This window comes from Sceloporus occidentalis, unplaced genomic scaffold, assembly GCF_023333645.1.
Source record: "Sceloporus occidentalis isolate IW3139 unplaced genomic scaffold, rSceOcc1.0.p SCAF_4, whole genome shotgun sequence".
NCBI lineage: Eukaryota > Metazoa > Chordata > Lepidosauria > Squamata > Phrynosomatidae > Sceloporus > Sceloporus occidentalis.
This window is the reverse complement of record NW_028316984.1, coordinates 123,649,169-123,668,441: the sequence shown is the minus strand read 5'-3', so window position 1 is coordinate 123,668,441 and position 19,273 is coordinate 123,649,169. Positions and strand designations below refer to the sequence as shown.

The window sequence follows — 19,273 nt, the reverse complement described above, 5'->3', positions numbered from 1 at the left end:
ATAAAATCTCTCAGATAAGGGCTGATCTCAACACCAGTATTTCTTCAGAATCTATTAGAGAGGTGTCCAGAGCTTCCGTGGACCCTGTTAAACTGGATCACTTTGAGTTTGTTAGTACCGAGGAAGGGGACAAGATCCTTCGAAGTGTTAGGAAGACGACATGCTCTCTCGATCCCTGTCCCTCATGGCTGGCAGCTCAGGGGGGGAATGCGGGGCTAACTATGTTGCACCACATAATGAACATATCTCTAAGAGAGGGACAATTTCCATCTAAATTGAAATTAGCAGTTGTGAAACCCCTGCTAAAAAAAATCCTCCTTAGACCCCCTGATTTATAACAACTATCGGCCTGTATCGCTGCTGCCCTTCTTGGGGAAGGTGATCAAGAGAGCGGTCGCTTTCCAGCTTCAATCGATCTTCGATGAAACAGATTTTCTAGACCCATTTCAAACCGGCTTCCGGGCGGGCTATGGAGTTGAGACTGCCATGGTCACCTTAGTCGATGATCTCCATCTGGGCATGGACAGGGGAAGCGTGTCCCTGTTAGTGCTTTTGGATATCTCAGCGGCTTTCGATACCATTGACCATGGTATCCTTCTGGAACGCCTGAGGGTTAGGTATCGGGGGCACTGCGCTCCAGTGGTTCCGCTCCTACCTTTCAGGTAGATTCCAGATGGTGCGGCTGGGGGACGTCTGCTCCGATAAGAGGGAACTGACATCTGGTGTCCCTCAAGGAGCTATTCTGTCCCCCACGCTATTTAACATTTACATGAAACCGCTGGGAGAGATCATCCGGAGATACGGGGCGCGGTGTTATCAGTATGCTGATGACACCCAAATATGTTTCTCTGTGACTCCGACTGATGCAGTGACTAGGGATGGCATCTCGCCTCTAAATGCCTATTTGGAGTCGGTAATGGGCTGGATGAGGGAAAACAAACTCAGTTTCAATCCAGAGAAAACGGAAGTACTGGTGATAGGTTACCTGGGTCCGGGTGGTGAGATTTGCCATCCTGTCCTGAACGGGGTCACGCTCCCCTTGAAGGACTCGGTTCGCAGCTTGGGAGTGCTCCTGGACTCGTCGCTCCAGCTGTCATCTCAGGTGGATGCAGCAGTCAGGAGCGCTTGTTATCAGCTTCGGCTGATACGCTAGCTGCGCCCCTACCTGGACCGGAGGGACCTTGAAACTGTAGTACATGCTCTGGTAACCTCTCGATTAGATTTCTGCAATGCGCTCTACATGGGGCAACCCTTGTACCAAACCCGCAAGCTACAGTTAGTGCAAAATATGGCAGTGAGACTGGTCACTGGGTGTTCCAGGTCAGACCACATAACACCTATCTTGAAAGATCTCCATTGGCTGCCAATTTGCTTCCGGGCGCAATACAAGGTGCTAGTAATGACCTATAAAGCCCTAAATGGCTTGGGCCCAGGGTACTTGGAGGACCGCCTATCCCCATATAATCCGCCCCGCACACTCAGGTTGGCAGGGAAGAACTTGCTGGAGGTCCCAACAGCACGTTATGTGAGGACCTCACAACAGGCCTTTTCTATCTCAGCCCCTAGAATATGGAATAATCTCCCAGACGAGCTCTGCTCCACCACATCTTTAGATCTCTTTAAGAAGAATCTTAAGACCTTTTTCTTCTCCCAAGCCTTCCCCCCATGAGATGTCATTTTATGTTTTGCCCCCTCTGTCGATGACCTTGCAATGTTATGGATTCCCCCCACTCAGCTGATCCTATTGTTTCATTGTGATTGTTTTTAAATGCTGTTTTAATTGTTTTTATCTTGATGTATTTTTTATCTAAATCTGTACGCCGCTTTGATCAAAGTTGGAAAAGCGGGATAAAAATAAACTTTTATTATTATTATTATTATTATTATTATTATTAAGGCAGTGTCAAACTGCATTGTTTCTCCAATATAGATGCAGCCTTTCTCTGTGTTTAAACACAATTCTACATTCATGTTTCTGCAATCTTGTAAACTGCATTAGAAGAGAAATGAGCCTTGGTAATAGTAACAAAACAACAGCAACAACTTTGCAATTTTATATCTAATCTATAAAGTATAACTCAAAATGAAGTGTGTAAACCTCTTTTCTTACCTATTGTACTTTCATTATTTGGCCAAGCAGAATATAACTTTATCACTGGCTCACAAGTTTTATTTCTTGTTTCTAAAAAGGAAAAAACAAGCAAACAAAATATTGACTGATTAAGTATTATAGAAAAGGAACAGAAGAAACTAGAAGTGAATATAAAATTGTTTCAATTGAGAATTAACCAGCATTCAACCATATCGAATATACTCAATTCTAAGTCAATCTCATGTATAAGTCGAGATCAGGTTTTGGAGCCAAAATTATGGATTTTGCCATGACTCATGGATAGGTAAAGGGTAAAATTTGGAGGCTTCTTCAGTATGTATATGTGCGCATATGGCAAGAGAGACTCTCATTGAGGCTTTTTCCTTCATATTTTCAGCTTTCATTTCAGCCATATGGGTGGGAGAAGGACTCTTAGAAGATTTCCATACCAGGTAAAGCGTTGCTGGATTGTTCAGGAAGTGCGTACGTATGAAATCCTGGCACGCTTCCTGAACATCAGAGAATTGTTGGCTTCCTCTAGCATCAGTGAATCATTCCAGGAGAGGATATTTCCTCTGAATGGAAACTTTGCGGTCAGAGGAAATTCCCTCTCCTGGAACAAGTCACTGATGCTAGAGGGAGCTGACGATTCACTGACATTCAAGAAGTGCACCAGGCTTTCATACATTTGTGCTTCCTGAATGATCCAGCAACATTTTACCAGTGCTTCTGAGCTGGTGTGGAAATCTTCTTAACAAGCAGCAATAGCAATCAATCACTCAGGACTCTTTCCGCTTGGCTCCAGAGAGAAATAAACTCTTTTCTGTATTTTGGGGTCAAATCTTGGGCCTAAATTTTTAGACTTATACATGAGTATATACGGTAAGTTCCCCACACTTCACCTGTTAGTGGGGACATGAGAACTTGCTATGCTCTTTCATATTAAGCATGGGCTTGAGTTTAAAAGAAATTCTTATTATAACAGAAAGCACATAAATCTGTAACAGTTAAAGGCCAAATTCACATCAGGACAAAAGGCATCCTGCATCATTTATGTATTGGAAGCAGCATCCACATTTTAATCCTCCTAGGAATTCGAGAAGAATGCAGTTAGAAACTTTCTGGTCTTTCAGGCAGCATCATAAAGAAAGATTTTCTTGGGCTGCTGACTGGACTCTGATTCAGTTCTTTCTCTGTCATCTTGCTACAGTTGATTAACTCCATTAGACTGGTATCATGCCTAATCCAAACCAAACAAGATGGGAATAGACCCCTGCACTTAGGCTTGCTGGTCACAACTGCATCTAGCATAGAACCAGGGGTCAAGTTTTTACAGCAAAAGGAGCATCAGTTGAGGGCAGTTACCACTTACTACTCTGTAGCCTTTCATCTTAATTTTATCATAAACGAATTCACTTCTTCTATCAGTCCGGCCAGAGAGAGGAGAAGGAGAGGAGCTGCTTGGCAGCCATTTTGAGACCGTGTGCTTGAGACCGTGTGCTCGTTGCTGAAGGGGAGGAGCTTCTGTGAGTCACATCTGTGAGTCACAAGGGGGCGGAGCTAGCAGACTAGCTTTATATACCAACTTCCAGAGCCGTGCGCCTAACGGCGCGCGAATTTTAGTTTTCTTTAACTGAACAACTCTGCTCAAGTGGCATCAGGTTAGAATCGGATATTGAAACAGAACCTTCCCTTTAAGTGTAAGATAGCAGCCAGTACATTCCTTTAAAGAAGTATTCCCAGTAGATTGACTGTTATACTCATTACTAAAGACTTTGCAGTATGGACAACGAGGGATCTGCTGCAGTCACCTGCAACTCTTGTGGGATGTTTCTCTTCTTGCCTACAGAAGTGGAGAACTTCACATGCACCAAGTGCAAGTTGGTAGCACTCTTGGAGGAGAAAGTGCAGCAGCTGGAGTCCAGAGTAGCTACACTTCAGCATATTAGGGAACAAGAGGATTTCCTGGACTCAATAGAACTAACCATCCTGGATGAGTACCACACAGAGGAAGATGCTAGGGTGGAAGAGGTCACTTGCCAAACAGAGGAGGCAGACAGCTGGAGGAATGTCACAAAAAGAAGTAAGCCAAGAAGGAATTGTTCGGGGAGCTTGCAGCTAGAGAATCGATTCGAAGCTCTTTCCCTTATCAAGGAGGATGAAGAAGAGCAGCATGGACAGACTTCAGGGACGGAGCAGGGGAGCCTGAGAGTCCCACCCGAGGGAACAGTCGCTGCTAAGCCTCGGAGGAGGCGTGTGGTCGTAGTGGGGGACTCCTTGCTGAGGGGTACAGAAGCAGTGATTTGTAGGCCTGACAAGATGTCTCGAGAGGTGTGTTGTCTTCCAGGTGCAAAGATCCGTGATGTGACAGAGAGGCTAACAAGACTGGTCAAGCCTACTGACCAATACCCCTTCCTTTTGGTCCACGTGGGAACTAATGATACTGCAAGACACACCATTCAGAACATCAAAAGGGATTACGAGGCGCTTGGTAGGAAGCTGAAAGGAATGGATGTACAGGTTGTCATCTCGTCTCTTCTGCCAGTTGAAGGGCATGGTCCAGGAAGGGAGAGGAAAATAGCAGATGTGAACAACTGGCTTCGCAGATGGTGCCGCCGAGAAGGATTTGGATTCTTTGATCATGGGCTGCAGTTCCATGAGGAGGGACTTCTTGCAACGGACGGGTTGCATCTCACGCCAGTTGGAAGAAATGTTTTTGCCAACAGTCTCAAGAACTTGATCAGGAGAGCTTTAAACTGAGTTCCGAGGGGAAGGGAGACAATATTAAGGAAGGCGAAAGGGATGGCGAAAATAGTCAAACTGACACAGAGGAAACAAGGCAAACAGTGCAAGGACCCAGCAGTGGGAGGCAAAAAAACTTGCACAGGCAGCAAGTAAAAGGGAACCATGGTCTGCGATGTCTCTACACTAATGCACAGAGCATGGGAAATAAGCAGGATGAACTCGAACTCCTAGTACAACAAAGCAAATATGATATAATAGGCATCACTGAAACCTGGTGGGATGAGTCTCATGATTGGAATGTGGAAATAGAGGGGTATAACCTTTTTAAGAGAAATAGGCCAAACAAGAAAGGAGGAGGAATAGCACTATATGTCGGAGATATTTACACCAGTGAAGAGATCCTGGACATCAATCATGGAAGCCAGGTGGAGAGCATCTGGATAAGAATCAAAGGGGAGGGAAACAACAAGGATGTTACGGTGGGAGTCTACTACAGACCCCCAAGTCAGACAGAGGAATTGGATGATGCCTTTCTAGAACAGATGACCACACACTCAGAAAGGAGAGATGTAGTAGTGATGGGCGACTTCAACTACCCTGATATTTGCTGGAAGTCAAACTCAGCAAAATCCTCAAGGTCTAGCAAATTCCTCACTTGCCTGGAAGACAATTTCATGGTCCAAAAGGTGGAAGAGGCAACAAGGGGGTCAGCTATTTTAGATCTGATCCTAACCAACAAGGATGACTTGGTTAATGGGGTGCAAGTGGTGGGATCATTAGGTGGAAGTGACCATGTTCTCCTGGAGTTTGTAATACAGTGGAAAGGAGAAGCCAGGCATAGTCAGACACGCATCCTAGACTTTAGGAGAGCGAATTTCAGTAAACTTAGAGAAGTATTGAGGGCGATTCCATGGTCAGAAATACTAAAAGATAAAGGAGTTCAGGATGGATGGGAGTTTCTCAAAAGAGAGATACTGAAGGCACAATTTCAAACAGTTCCAGTGAGAAAGAAAAACGGGAGGTGTCTCAAGAAACCAGGATGGATGACTAAGGAACTTTCAACTGAGCTAAGTTTGAAACGGAACATGTATAAGAAATGGAAAAAGGGGGAAATCACAAAAAAGGAATTCAAAGAAATAGCAGGCATGTGTAGGGGTAAAGTCAGAAAAGCTAAAGCGCAGAATGAACTCAGGCTTGCTAGAGAGGTTAAGAACAATAAAAAGGGCTTTTTTGGATATGTCCGCAGCAAAAGGAAGAAGAAGGAAACGGTAGGGTCACTGCGTGGAGAAGATGGCAAAATGCTAACAGAAGACAGAGAAAAGGCAGAATTACTCAACACCTTCTTTGCCTCAGTCTTCTCAGAAAAGGCAAAGGGTGCTCAACCTGAGGATAATGGAGCAGAGGACAGAATAGGGGAATTTCAGCACAGAATAAGTAAAGAGATAGTAGAGGAACACCTTGTTAATCTAAATGAATTTATGTCTCCGGGACCAGATGAACTCCATCCAAGGGTATCAAAAGAACTGGCAAAAGTAATATCGGAGCCATTGGCAATAATCTTTGAAAACTCCTGGAGAACAGGAGAGATCCCAGCTGACTGGAGGAGGGCAAACGTTGTCCCCATCTTCAAAAAGGGGGAAAAAGAGGATCCCAACAATTATCGTCCAGTTAGTCTGACATCAGTTCTAGGAAAGATTCTGGAGCAGATCATTAAACAGAGAGTCTGTGAACATCTAGAAGGCAATGCCATAATCACAAAAAGTCAACATGGGTTTCAGAGAAACAAGTCATGCCAGACAAACCTGATCTCTTTCTTTGATAAAATTACCAGCTTGGTAGATGAAGGGAATGCTGTGGATATAGTATATCTTGATTTCAGTAAGGCCTTTGACAAGGTTTCCCATGACATTCTTGCAAACAAGCTTGTAAAATGTGGGCTAGACAAAGGAACTGTTAAATGGATCTGTAATTGGTTGACCGGCCGAACCCAAAGGGTGCTCAACAATGGCTCCTTTTCATCCTGGAGAGAAGTGACCAGTGGGGTCCCACAGGGCTCTGTCCTGGGCCCAGTGCTATTCAACATCTTTATCAATGACCTGGATGACAGAATTGGGAGCATACTGATCAAATTTGCAGATGACACCAAATTAGGAGGAATAGCTAATACCCCAGAGGACAGGATCAAGATTCAAAACGACCTGAATAGACTAGAAAGCTGGGCCAAAGCTAACAAAATGAAATTCAACACAGAGAAATGTAAGGTATTGCACTTAGGGCGGAAAAATAAAATGCAAAGATATAGGATGGGTGACACCTGGCTGAATGAAACTACGTGTGAAAGGGATCTAGGAGTCCAAGTAGACCACAAGTTGAACATGAGTGAACAGTGTGATGCGGTAGCTAAAAAGGCCAATGCTATTTTAGGCTGCATCAATAGAAGTATAGTGTCTAGATCAAGAGAAGTAATAGTGCCATTGTATTCTGCTCTGGTCAGGCCCCACCTAGAATATTGTGTCCAGTTCTGGGCACCACAATTCAGAAAGGACATTGAGAAACTGGAGCGTGTCCAAAGGAGGGCGACAAAAATGGTGAAGGGTCTGGAAACCATGCCCTATGAGGAACGACTTAGGGAGCTGGGGATGTTTAGCCTGGAGAAAAGAAGGTTAAGAGGTGATATGATAGCCCTGTTGAAATATTTGAAAGGATGTCATATTGAGGAGGGAGCAAGCTTGTTTTCTGCTGCTCCAGAGAACAGGACCCGGAACAATGGATGCAAGCTACAGGAAAAGAGATTCCACCTGAACATTAGGAGGAACTTCCTGACAGTAAGGGCTGTTCGACAGTGGAATGCACTTCCTCGGAGGGTGATAGAGTCTCCTTCCTTGGAGGTCTTTAAACAGAGGCTGGATGGCCATCTGTCAGGGATGCTTTGAATTGGATTTCCTGCATGGCAGGGGGTTGGACTGGATGGCCCTAGTGGTCTCTTCCAACTCTATGATTCTATGATTCTATGATTCTATGATTCTATCAGAATTCATATGAGAGAAGAAGCACCTAAGGATAGAGCATAAGCAGGGGGAAAGGTCTGCAACACCATCTCCCATCTTCTCCTTGCTTGTTGCCATCTGGAGTCCAAAAACAAGGTGCATGGGGTGCTCTGAATTAATGTCACTACTTATGGCCAGTTGGTAAATCACAGGTTTTTACAGCCAAGTAATAAACTGGTTCTTGTCCTCCCTCATCTTTTATTTCTATGTGTTTCATGAACTATAAAATAGATTTTTTTCACCTAGCAAATGAAATCAGCAATTTCTTGTGCGGATATGGGAAAGTATATGAACTAATCAAGACATACCTGATGAATTGAAGCAATATGTATCATATCGGTCAGACATGTTAGAAGAAAGCACATAAATCCCAGTGTTATTAGCTGCACAAAGATGATAAGGAGTATGTCGGGGAACTACAACTTTGTCTTCTATATAACCATATCTAGGGGTAAAAAAACAGCATATTGAAACATCTAAGTATATAACAAATATATATAGAACTATGCATTACTACAGAGCACATTTTGTGGAACTACATCTTCTGCAGCCATAATCTTCCATTATATAATAATTCTGGTTCTATTTGTACTATACACAGACACACAAATACAAATGTCCCATTCCCCTATTTCTCTTCCCTCCTAATAAGCCCTCAGAACCAGTACAAACACAGTAAATATTTGCAAATAAACTATAGAAAGTCCATAACTAAAAGAGTAGCACAGCTGAGTTCAGCTGCTGCCTGCAGTGGGTTACAATCATCACTACATGCATGCCACATAACTGCTATCTAGGACTTTCAGGGAAGGACTATTCCTAAGATTTTTAGGACTAAAATTAGAGACCTAGGGATGACCCCTGGTGATGTCCTTCAGTAAGACACATTAAGCATAAACTACAATTGCAGTACATCACTGAAATAAAAAACACACGAAGGCTAACAAATGGGGTCACTTTCACACACATTAGTGTTGTACACTAAGGTTTCTACTCTTCACTCTGGGGACTGAAGAAAAGTGGCAAGGTCCTGAAATCTGGTGACCCTAAGATAGCCCCCCATCTCCTTTCCATAGGTCAGGCCATGTCCAAACACATCATGCTGAGAATTACTTCCTTAGGGCAAGGCATTGTCTGTGCTGGCATCCATTCACAATCCATACTGACTAGTGCAGAAAGAGAACAGCTGGCATACTGGACAGAACCTGTCAGTGTCTCTGAAGAGCTGGGCCAGGTGTGACACTTTCTGCAGCTTAAGAGTAGCCAGGATAAGGGTTTTTGGAGCTAAGCACAGGGTTGCATATGTGACAATCATGCCCTGTCACCTGAGGCAGAGCCTCATCCTGCCTTTTGGCAAAGATCTCTCCCTGAAACCCTGCACTCAACACAGATAGCATTAAGCTAGGGCACAAATGGGCAATGACAGCAACTCAAGTGCCCACTTTTATGTCACAGGACTCTCTGTGACCACATGAAGTACAGAAAAATTAAACAAAAATCCAGTCCACTTCTGGTTCTCAAACGTGGGTATTTTTTATGTGAAACAATATAGGGCCCATACAGACAAGCTAAAATAAAGCTGCTTTGGGGCACTTTGGAAGTATGCTGTTTAAAAGTTGCATGCATCCTAAGAGGCCAGAAGCTGCGTCAAAGCTGTGCTCGTCACCTTTAAAAGATAAACAGCTGCATGTGGATCACTAATTTACTCTCATTTTAGGACAGAAAAATACTTGTTTTAGGGAGGAGAATGACGGATACCAAAAACATTCTTGGATGATTGTATTCAACGACAGGGCTGCACTTGTCCACCCCTGATTCAAGGAGTTTCAGCTGTTCATTCTGGGCAACAATCAAAATGGAGATTGCTTATATAAGAAATGCATTAGGGTACTGGAGGTAGGAAATGAAACAGACATGGTTCTGGTCCAATGGTGTGGTGAGTGAGGAGCTTGGAAGATCTGAAACCACTTGCACTGGTTTCCACAAATGATCAAGGTGGACTATCCCCTCTATATCAATGGTCTCACTAGACATCTTTATGCAATCTGTTTCAGCTCTGCAAATTCACACTCCCTAAATTTTTATAACGTATCAGCGTAACAAACTGACAGCACTATTACAAACAAGAATGACTGAATATAGTTAGAAACACAGAATCATAGCTATGAAGGAGAGGCAAGGATCAAATTCTACTATATGTGCCAGAATGATGAAAAACACACCACTCTCTAAATATGGCAAATCTTTAATAAAATGTTGAACTGTAGCAATAATTTACCCATGGAATGCTGGCTAAAACACTTAATGCTCGCCTTGTTATTCTGCACTGAGCACAGAGCTTTTCAGTACATAAGGGACTCCATAAATCAATTACACATGTAGGGAGTAAAATTATACAAGTAGTTCTGGCTATTTTGCAGCCCTATTATCAAATGTATAATTCTTCCCCATTTACTGGTTTCCTTGACATCTTGCTTGAGAAAAGTGATTTCATGTCAAAGAACATCTCTATCCACCCCACCCCACTCTTTTAAAGAATGGCTACTACCTTGGGTCTGGCCAGATATGGTCACTATGGGGATTCAAGTTCACTCTTAAGTGAAGTCCAGAAAATTATAATCCACTTATGTGATTCATGCCCACCTGGTTCACATCACAGACTGATTTTACAACATTAAACATTAGTCATGGGTGGAACATTTGGCTACTTTAGTGAACAATTTGCTGTTTCCTAATAGCTTTGCATATGTTATGGCAATGACAATTTGTATTCCTTCCCTATAATTCAGGAAGAACTCATGTGGCTCCAATTCACATACATTTTTTAAAAATCCATATGAATACTACTTGGAACAGAGTGGAGATGATTTCCAATATGTATAGAACTAGGCTACTTGTTTGCCTTTGGGCTGAAACCTTGCTGCTGCCAAGTAAAAGCATTCTTATTCAATCAGACTGCGGTAGACTTTTAATTATGCGCTGTGCTGTTGTTTTTTGTTTTGTTTTTCTATGATCCTTTAATAAATTTAATGGTTTTAGCAGTGTGTGTGTGTGTGCCATTAAATCACCTGCTCATGAACTTCATAGGGTTTTCTTAGGCAAGAAATACCCAGAGGTGGTTTGCCAATGCCTTCTTCTGAAATATAGCCCACAGCACCTGGTATTTGCTTGTGGTCTCCCATCCAAGTACTAACCAAAGATTACCCTAATTAGCTTTTTAGATCAGAGGGGACTTGGTGCCTTGCAGATTATTTGACTTTTTCTTTTAAAACAGAAGAGAACTAATGTTTTGTCTCATTTTTAATCAGTATTGTTTTTAATAAACTTGTAAGCCAGCAGTGAGAAAAGTTTTTTTAAACTTTGGTAGCAACTGATGGTGAAAACTTCATGGATTGCTATGGTTATGGAGTGTGTGACATCCACTTTCACATGCCTAATTACACGAGCATAAATCTAGATCCAACACTTTTCTTTCTTCCACACTCCTAGATATCAATTTGTAAGCCACCATTTATATTCCCTTTGGGGTCCCCTAAGTAGAGCAAATGTGGATGTTGTAGTATCTCTGGTTAGAGTCCTTGTGTTTTTCTGTTTTTGTTTTTTAAATAAAAATATTTATAAATTTTTAGAATATTTTTAAAGATATCCAAAGAATGGCTGGCATCCTGTTGGGGAATTATGTCATTTTAAACCAACTTAGAATCACAGAAAGTTGAATTGTGCCATAGTGCAACATTTGTATTCTCTAGAGGGGTGAAGCATCATAGCTATTCCAACAGGACCAGTGTACAAAGAACGCGAGCAGCATTGCCATTGTGCAGTTTGTCCAGACGTACAATGCGTCTTCATGGGCAATGTGTCCAATGCTCCATGTGTCTCAATGCACAACATGTCCCATTGTGCAATTGGAGCCTCTGTCGTCCAATAGAACATCTTGTACTTCCTATTAATTTACTAGACTGGATCCTTGGAGAGGTGACAGACACGACATCATTACACAGATGGCATTCAACTCTACTACTCCTTTCCACCCCAATCCAAGGAGGATGTTCCAGTCCTAAACTAATCTGTCACTAGTAGTGGACTGGATGAAGGCAAACAAATTGCAGCTTAATCCAGACATGACAGAGGCACTCCTGGCCAGTCAGAAGGCAGATCAGGGAACAGGGCCTCTGTCTGTGTTAAATGAGGTTATACGTCCCCTGAAGTTTTGCAGTTTGGGTGTACTTCTGATTTCAGCTTTGCACCTGGAGACTCAGGTTTTTGCGGTGTCTGGGAGTAACTTGGCACATTTAAAGCTTGTACTAATTCCTTGAAATGTTGGACCTGGCCGTGGTGGTACATGCTATAGTTATATCCTATGTGGACTACTATAATGCACTCCATTTGGGGCAGTTTACAGGGCCCATACTATGCCCTGTTAAAACAGTTCCGCTGGCTCCAAATTTGTTTCTGGTCACAATTCAAAGTGTTGCTTATGACCTAAAAAACCCTATGTGGCTGAGGTCCAGACTATCTCCTTGTATGAGTCTGCCTAGGGCCTTAGATCATCATGTAAGGCCCTTCTCTCAGTCCCATCACCATTGCAATATGGTTGCTGGGGACACGAGATAATGCCTTCTTGGTGGTTTCCCAGGGAGACCAGGATGCCCCTCTCCTTGTGTTGGTAGGGTAAAACTGACAGCTTTTTTAAAAAGAGAGTTTTTATAGAATGGGCAAGGGGATGCTGTATTGTTTACAGTGAACTGTCTTTAATAGCTTTTCTATGTTTTTTAAATTGCATTTTATTCTTTTAATGTGATACTTGAATTGTTGTAATACTATGAATAATTAGATTTTATTTTAATGTCCACTTTTTATGTTTTTAATTTGTATTGTTCTTTTAAATTGTGAGCCACTTTGAGTTCCAATTTTGGGGGGAAAGCAGGGTACAAATAAATATTATGATTGTGGCGGTGGTAGTGGTGGGAAGGTTGGGCATTGTATCATTCATGTAGCTCAGTCATCGTAAAATTATGCATCATAGCCTCTGCTGCAGTATTTCAACCAACATTTCTCTTCTTCTGGACTTTTTGATGGCAAATCCCTGCACCAATGGCTACATTTTATTTCCACCCTGAAGAGGGTTTCTTTTTAATTCTAAGATATGTTGAAACAAAAATATATCCTTCACCCCCCCCCCCCTCTCTCTCTCTCTCTCTCTTGGAGAAACAGTAGATGAATGGATCTGTAGAATGCCACTTTTGCACTACAGGTTGAGTCTCCCTTATCCAAAATGCTTTGGACTAGAGGTGTTTTGGATTTTGGATTTTATTTTTATATTTTGGATTGTGGAATACTTGTATTTGCATATGCATACATTTTAGAAATCCAGATAAGGGAAGCTCAACCTGTACAGCTCCAAATGTTTTTGTTTTTTAATCTCAGAAGGGATTCAGACCATAACACTACTTCAGAAAACTATGCCCCACTATTAAATTTTTTTTGGAAGAACTAGTACCGATCCAAAAAATTGCTCCAAATAGCCCTTAGCTGTTTGGATGAAACAACTGGACATGAACACAATAATACTTGGCTAAACTCAACAAAATCCAAAGAGCTACACTGTGCAAAGTCATGCTTCATTGTACCAGACTCAAAGAGCCCTTTCTCTCTCTTTTTAAAAAAGGAATCATAATGAAAGTTTGGCCACAAGCGCAAACTGGACTGTAGCAGACCTTCTGCGAATGCCTCCTGGAAATGATGCAACTAATAATAAATGCACTTGACATTTATTTTGTACAGTTCAGATATTTTTAAATAATCCAATTATTTTTCATACTAATTAAACTAATTACTTTCCATATCAATGAAGCTGCATTTGCCTCTGCTGCATTGAAAGTACCCTCAATATAAGTCCAAGCAAGGTTTGGAAGAAGAAGGCAGCCCAGTTAAAAATATCCCTATTGTTTAAGATTCAAAACCCACAGAAGTTCAGCCTTGTGAAAGTAACCAGAGTACTGATTTTACTCTACAGACTGTAAAGGTGTGTCTTTTTAAAAATCCATTTGCTCTAATTCAGTGTTACGTGGATCATCAGAGGGATTAATTAATGCTCCCACACACTCATGGAGAAAGCAATCTACAGCTTATTAAATATCTTAATTAATTTAGACACATGCTACTTTTGGGTCGTTGCAGCCGCCTAAGGCATGTAACAATTCCCTCCAGACAATGAAGTTGCCAGACCAATGTCCAACCTGCCCTGTGGCACTTATGTCTATGAGGGTGGGCAGGAAGCCTTCTAAATATTTATTATACTTATCTATACTGCTGCCAAGGAGAATTGATATAGCACAGTGACTAACAGCATGATTAACACTATGAGCTGGGAGTCTCCAGCTTAAATTTTGACTCAGCTGTGTACTCACTAGATGACCTAAAGCTGGTCAGTGTTCTCTCTCAGCCTCCCCACCTGAAATGCAAGGGTAATTATACAAATCTACTGTACAAGTTTTAAGCATTTCTCAAATTATGCTTGTGTACAAGTACTTCAAATAAATGACTCTTTACCCAGTGGGACATGAATGGCCCAAATCAGAGTTATATCCCAATTTAAGAAGAGCACCCAGGCTGCATCTTAAAAAAATATTAATAATCATAGGTAGAAAAAGAAAAAAAGAATAAAAAGGAAAGACACAAGCAGAAAGAAAGAAAGAAACAGGAAATCGACACACAGTTTGCATCTACACTAGAAATAATGTAGTTTTACACCACTTTAAGTGTTACAGCTCCAGCATAGGGAATCCTGGAAATGATAGTTTTATAGGATTTTTAGCTTTCGTTGCCAAAGCATGCTGATGCCTCAGAAAACTACAAATCCCAATATTCTGTAGGATGGAGCCATGGCAGTTGGAGTGATAGCAAACTACATTATTTCTGCAATGTAGATGCACCCATATTGGGTTGATTTTATTAGAAGCTGCTGAACACTTAGAAACAGAATTAAAGTAGACTTGGGTGGGGAAAAATAGATTTTTTTTCCCATCGGTGTATCTATTAGTTACATTTATAACCCACATTCCCTCCAGATATCAATTCCTCTCTCCAGTTTGTCTCTGCAACAACCCTACAAGGTAGACCAAGACAGACTGACCATCCACCAGTGGAAATTTGAACCTGAGTCTTCTGCGTCTCAGGCCAGACTCAAACCACTACAGCACACTGTTTCAATGGACCACATATGTATTTCATGGACTCTGTATGTCTTGTTTGAGGGATGTTGTAAAAAAAAAAAAAAAACACAACACAAGTGGCAAAGTTCTTGGGGGGGGGGGGGTTATAAATAAAAAATACCAGAAAATATAACTAAAATAATAGTTGAAAATGAATAAATCACAGTAGAGATAAATCTCCAGCCAATGTTAACAAAAAAATTCCTACCTGCAGGTTTCAAACCCAAGGCTGAAAGCATTCTTCATTTGCTCCCATGTTGGGATGGTGCTGTTGAGGGCTTTGCAAAGCGCGATGGCATCTTCTCTTGTGAGGCTGTAGCGATGATTTTTCTCAACATGGAAAACCCCTCCATATCTGCAGCTTATATTCAAACCTGTTTATTAGAGAAGAGCAAAGGGAAAATAATATAATGAGCCTGCTTGTTATAATTCTGTATTAAATACCATTTCAGATGTTGGGCTGCATCAAAAACGCAATAGGAAGGTTAGTGAAATCACTGCATCCTTAAATAAAATAAAATAAAATAAAAAATCTAATTATTTTAAGAAAAGCCTTTCCCGGTAAATCAAACCTGATGAGGAGACTGTATCACAGACTGAAGCCTTACTGTATGTCTGCAAAGGTCTGAGCTATACTATGGAACAGGCTCCTAAAAACTCAAAATAGTTTGGTTTATAAATGAAGTGGTCCAAGGTTTATAATGGCTAGAACCCTGGGCAGCTGAAAGCTCCCAGAGGTCCTTTCGCACCACACAATTATAGCACTATGACCCAGCTTTAATCTTATGGAATCCTGCAATTTGTAGTTTGTTGAGGGACTAGAGTTCTGGTTGAGAATTCTAAATTCCCTTCCCCAAACTGCAAATCCCAGGATTCCATACGATGAAACTGTGGCAGTTAAAGTAGAGTCATAGCATGAAAGGGTGTCATGTCAGTTGGGCAGTGAATCTGCCTTGTAATTTAGGCATGGAACAGAATGCCCCAAAGGGATGGCCTGCATTGGGACCAGGGCAGCTTCACCGGCAGCCCTGCAGCCCCAATCGGCCGTTTTTCCAGGCCAAAGAGAAGCACCACTTCCCTTTGGCCTGGAAAAGGGGTGTCCTTGGGGTTTCATGCCCCCGGACACCCCCAACGCTAAAGAGGAGAAAGGGGCGGCCGCTGCGCCTGTGAACCCTTTCTCCTCTGCATTGCTGGCATTGCCATTTGGTTGCCACACCAACGATGCATAGGCCCAAAAGGAGTTCTGTTTTGGAGCATCTTTCTGTGCCTCTGCTAGGCCACCATAAGCACCCTGGGGCAGCGTGGAGACATCATGCTCGCGCCACACCATTTGGACACATTGCGAGTGTTATGTCATCATTACACACTCCATTTAGACGGTGCCGCATAATGATGGCACCCTCCACATGAACTAGGGTTAGGGAGAGTGAGCTTAGTGGGTGCTCTCTAACCCTAGTATCGCCGGAGGTACGTCGCATTTGGACGGTCTGTACCACGCCTAAGTCCACAGTCTAAAGGCACTTTTCAAAATACTGGACCCTACACTCCAAATGGTTTCAGAACCTTGGGGAGCATCTTCAAAGTTTAGTCCAAAATGTGGAATGCACTCATCACTCTGCTGACATGGAGGCCACCAGCTGCCACTGACTCACAATTACTGGACATGATTTCCTATATATGATGTGTGCGGATGTATATGTGTCTTCTACACAATACACAACATATCACTATTACTGAACGCTTTCTCTCAGTACTTGCTTTCATTCATAACATACTGTGCCTCAGGGAGAGGTAGGTAAACAGAACTTCTGTCAAGAGGAAAACAAATGCTGTAGATCAATGGGTTCATTCTAGAAATGTTACTTCCACTGGAAGGTGTGTCTTTGGCAGAGTTGCACTCAAAATGCTCCCACTACTGGAAAGAAGATAGGCAATCCCTGTCAACTTCTACTTCCTTCTAGGCCACCTACTCCACAAGCCCTCCCAATTATCAAGGGAGTTTCCAGGGAGCAGGGGAAGGAGTAAAGGCCACATCCTTCGTGTATCAGCAGAAAATATCTATTTGACCAACAGTTTCCTGCTGACACAAGGAACTGAATCAAGACCATGCCTGTAGAATTCAGAAGCATAGCTGTGTTTGTCTGGAATATCAGTATACAACAGAATCTCAAAGATGTTACAAGTTTCCTTTGCAAGACCATGCCTGTATTCCAACATGGTAGCAGCTGAGGATTTCTTACCCAGCTTATTTAAGTTTATTTTTCTGCTTCCTTTAAGGAAAAACTGGTCTTGTAGAGTGCAGAAGAACACAGATGTATACATTTCTATTTGCATTACATTAGGTGGTAGGGCTGATTACTAGCATTAAAGAACATTCCACATGCCAAGTGTGCAGATATCCACAACTTCTCTTAATCTTGCCTGGACTATTGTTAAGTGTTTCTATCTAAGGAATTGGTAAACCAATCCCATTATGAGCAAAAGTAAAATAGGATCCTTCCCTCCTTCCAAGAAGAAATGGCTCAGCCATTAGTCTGACCGTAGTCGTGCACACTCAGTCACATGATAGAATTACATTACAGCTAGTAAGCAAGATGCCTACCACTGTCCATTGCAATTAACAGGGATTTCTGGATTTTAAAGTTTTATTATATTGTATTAATTATGTTGTACTGTTATGTTACATTGGTAGACCTCCAATAAGATCAAAATGGCCCTCCTTCTCCTCTCCACTTTATCATCACAGCAATGGCAACTTTATGAAGTAGGTCCAGGTAAGGCAGAAACTGGCTGGACCATAGTTAACCAGTAATGTTTATGGAGGCCTGAACCCAGATCTCATAAAGTTCTCATAAATCCCAGTCCATCACCATAACTGTTTGATTAGACTGGCCTACATTTTGAATTGTATTTTGTTCACTACAGGTGTATGAGACTTAAGGATGGAAACAATATTTGAAAATATTCAAATATTGGTTTTAAAAAAACATGTTTTTTTCAAATGTCATCAAACCCTGATGTGAAGAAACTTGGATTGCCAAGAATCTTCAGAGTTTGGAGTTTATTCTGTGCAAATTTTGTACAAGGTTGCTTTGCACAAAAAACAGTATGTTTGTACAGGAAGCAGAATTGTCTGCCCCGCCCCACCAAAAAAAAAGTATTTATCCACAAAAATATCATTTTCTGCCTAGGGAAAGATCCTTCCTTCACAGAAAATCCTGTAATTGAGGAGTAATAGGAGCGTAGGAATAATATTTTCAGCACAGAAAATCGAAAACAACTTCTACAAATTTGCACAGAATAAGCCCCAAATTGAAAGTAGGTTTTGAAAACTATGGTTTTCAAAGACTATGGAAAACTATGGCGGGATACAGACCGCCCAAAAAGGGCAGTTTGCCCACTCCTTGTTTTGCTGCACGAGGGAGCTGCAGAAGACAAACTGCATGGCTCCCTGGCACAGCAAAAAGAACCCGCAAAAAGCAGGTTCTTTTTGTGGCACCATAAGGATGCCGCAGTGTGCCAATGGTGCACTCGTTACATCCTTATGGGGGCGTGACATGTGGACGCTAAGTGTCCATCGCGTCAAAATGGCAGCGCCTCCGTGTATAGGGCACTGCCATTCTGATGCCCTCGTCACGTGCTAGGGGTGAGGCGCATATGGGCGGTGCGCTCTCGGCCAAACCCTAGCACATGAGGGGGGCACCGCAAAGGCCTGTCTAGATCGAGCCTATGGTTTTCAAAGATGTTTCTTTGGGAAGAAAACTAGTAAAGACATCCTGAGTTAGCCTGAATGGAAAGCAGTGTCAGGAATCCTGAGCAAAAAGGCCATCTTCAGTCAGTGATGAAAAAGATGTCTGTTTAGAGAACTATATTTAAGAGGGAGAGGAAAAGATGGTGTCTGCTACATCATGCATATGACTAAGGGAAGAAGAAAGAAGAAGAGATGTGTAAGAGGTCTAACCTCAGTGAGCTGATCAGTGGGTACAAAAGCAACAGAACAGAAAAGAGAAAGAGCGAACATTTACTACCTCTCTTGATGTTTATAGGTATGCTGTTGCTGGTGTAAGCAAAGTTACACATATCTTCACATCAGTCCAAAAAGCCAGTTTACAAATGTTTAAAATAAACAAGCAAAGGAGCAAATGCCTGTGACATTTCACCGACTGGACAGATTT

General features: G+C 42.1%; 1 protein-coding gene across 1 annotated transcript in view; it reads right to left on the bottom strand.

Annotated features, from left to right (window-relative positions):
- The window catches only part of LOC149314585 (uncharacterized), a 112,188-nt gene that overhangs the window by 45,557 nt on the left and 47,358 nt on the right, over positions 1–19,273 (bottom strand). The window contains exons 2-4 of the mRNA XM_089521431.1: positions 15,307–15,472; positions 8,193–8,329; positions 2,111–2,182 (exon numbers count right to left, since the gene is read on the bottom strand). Of these exons, the coding sequence (XP_089377557.1) occupies positions 2,111–2,182; positions 8,193–8,329; positions 15,307–15,472 (375 nt within the window). The remainder of the gene's footprint in view (positions 1–2,110; positions 2,183–8,192; positions 8,330–15,306; positions 15,473–19,273) is intronic.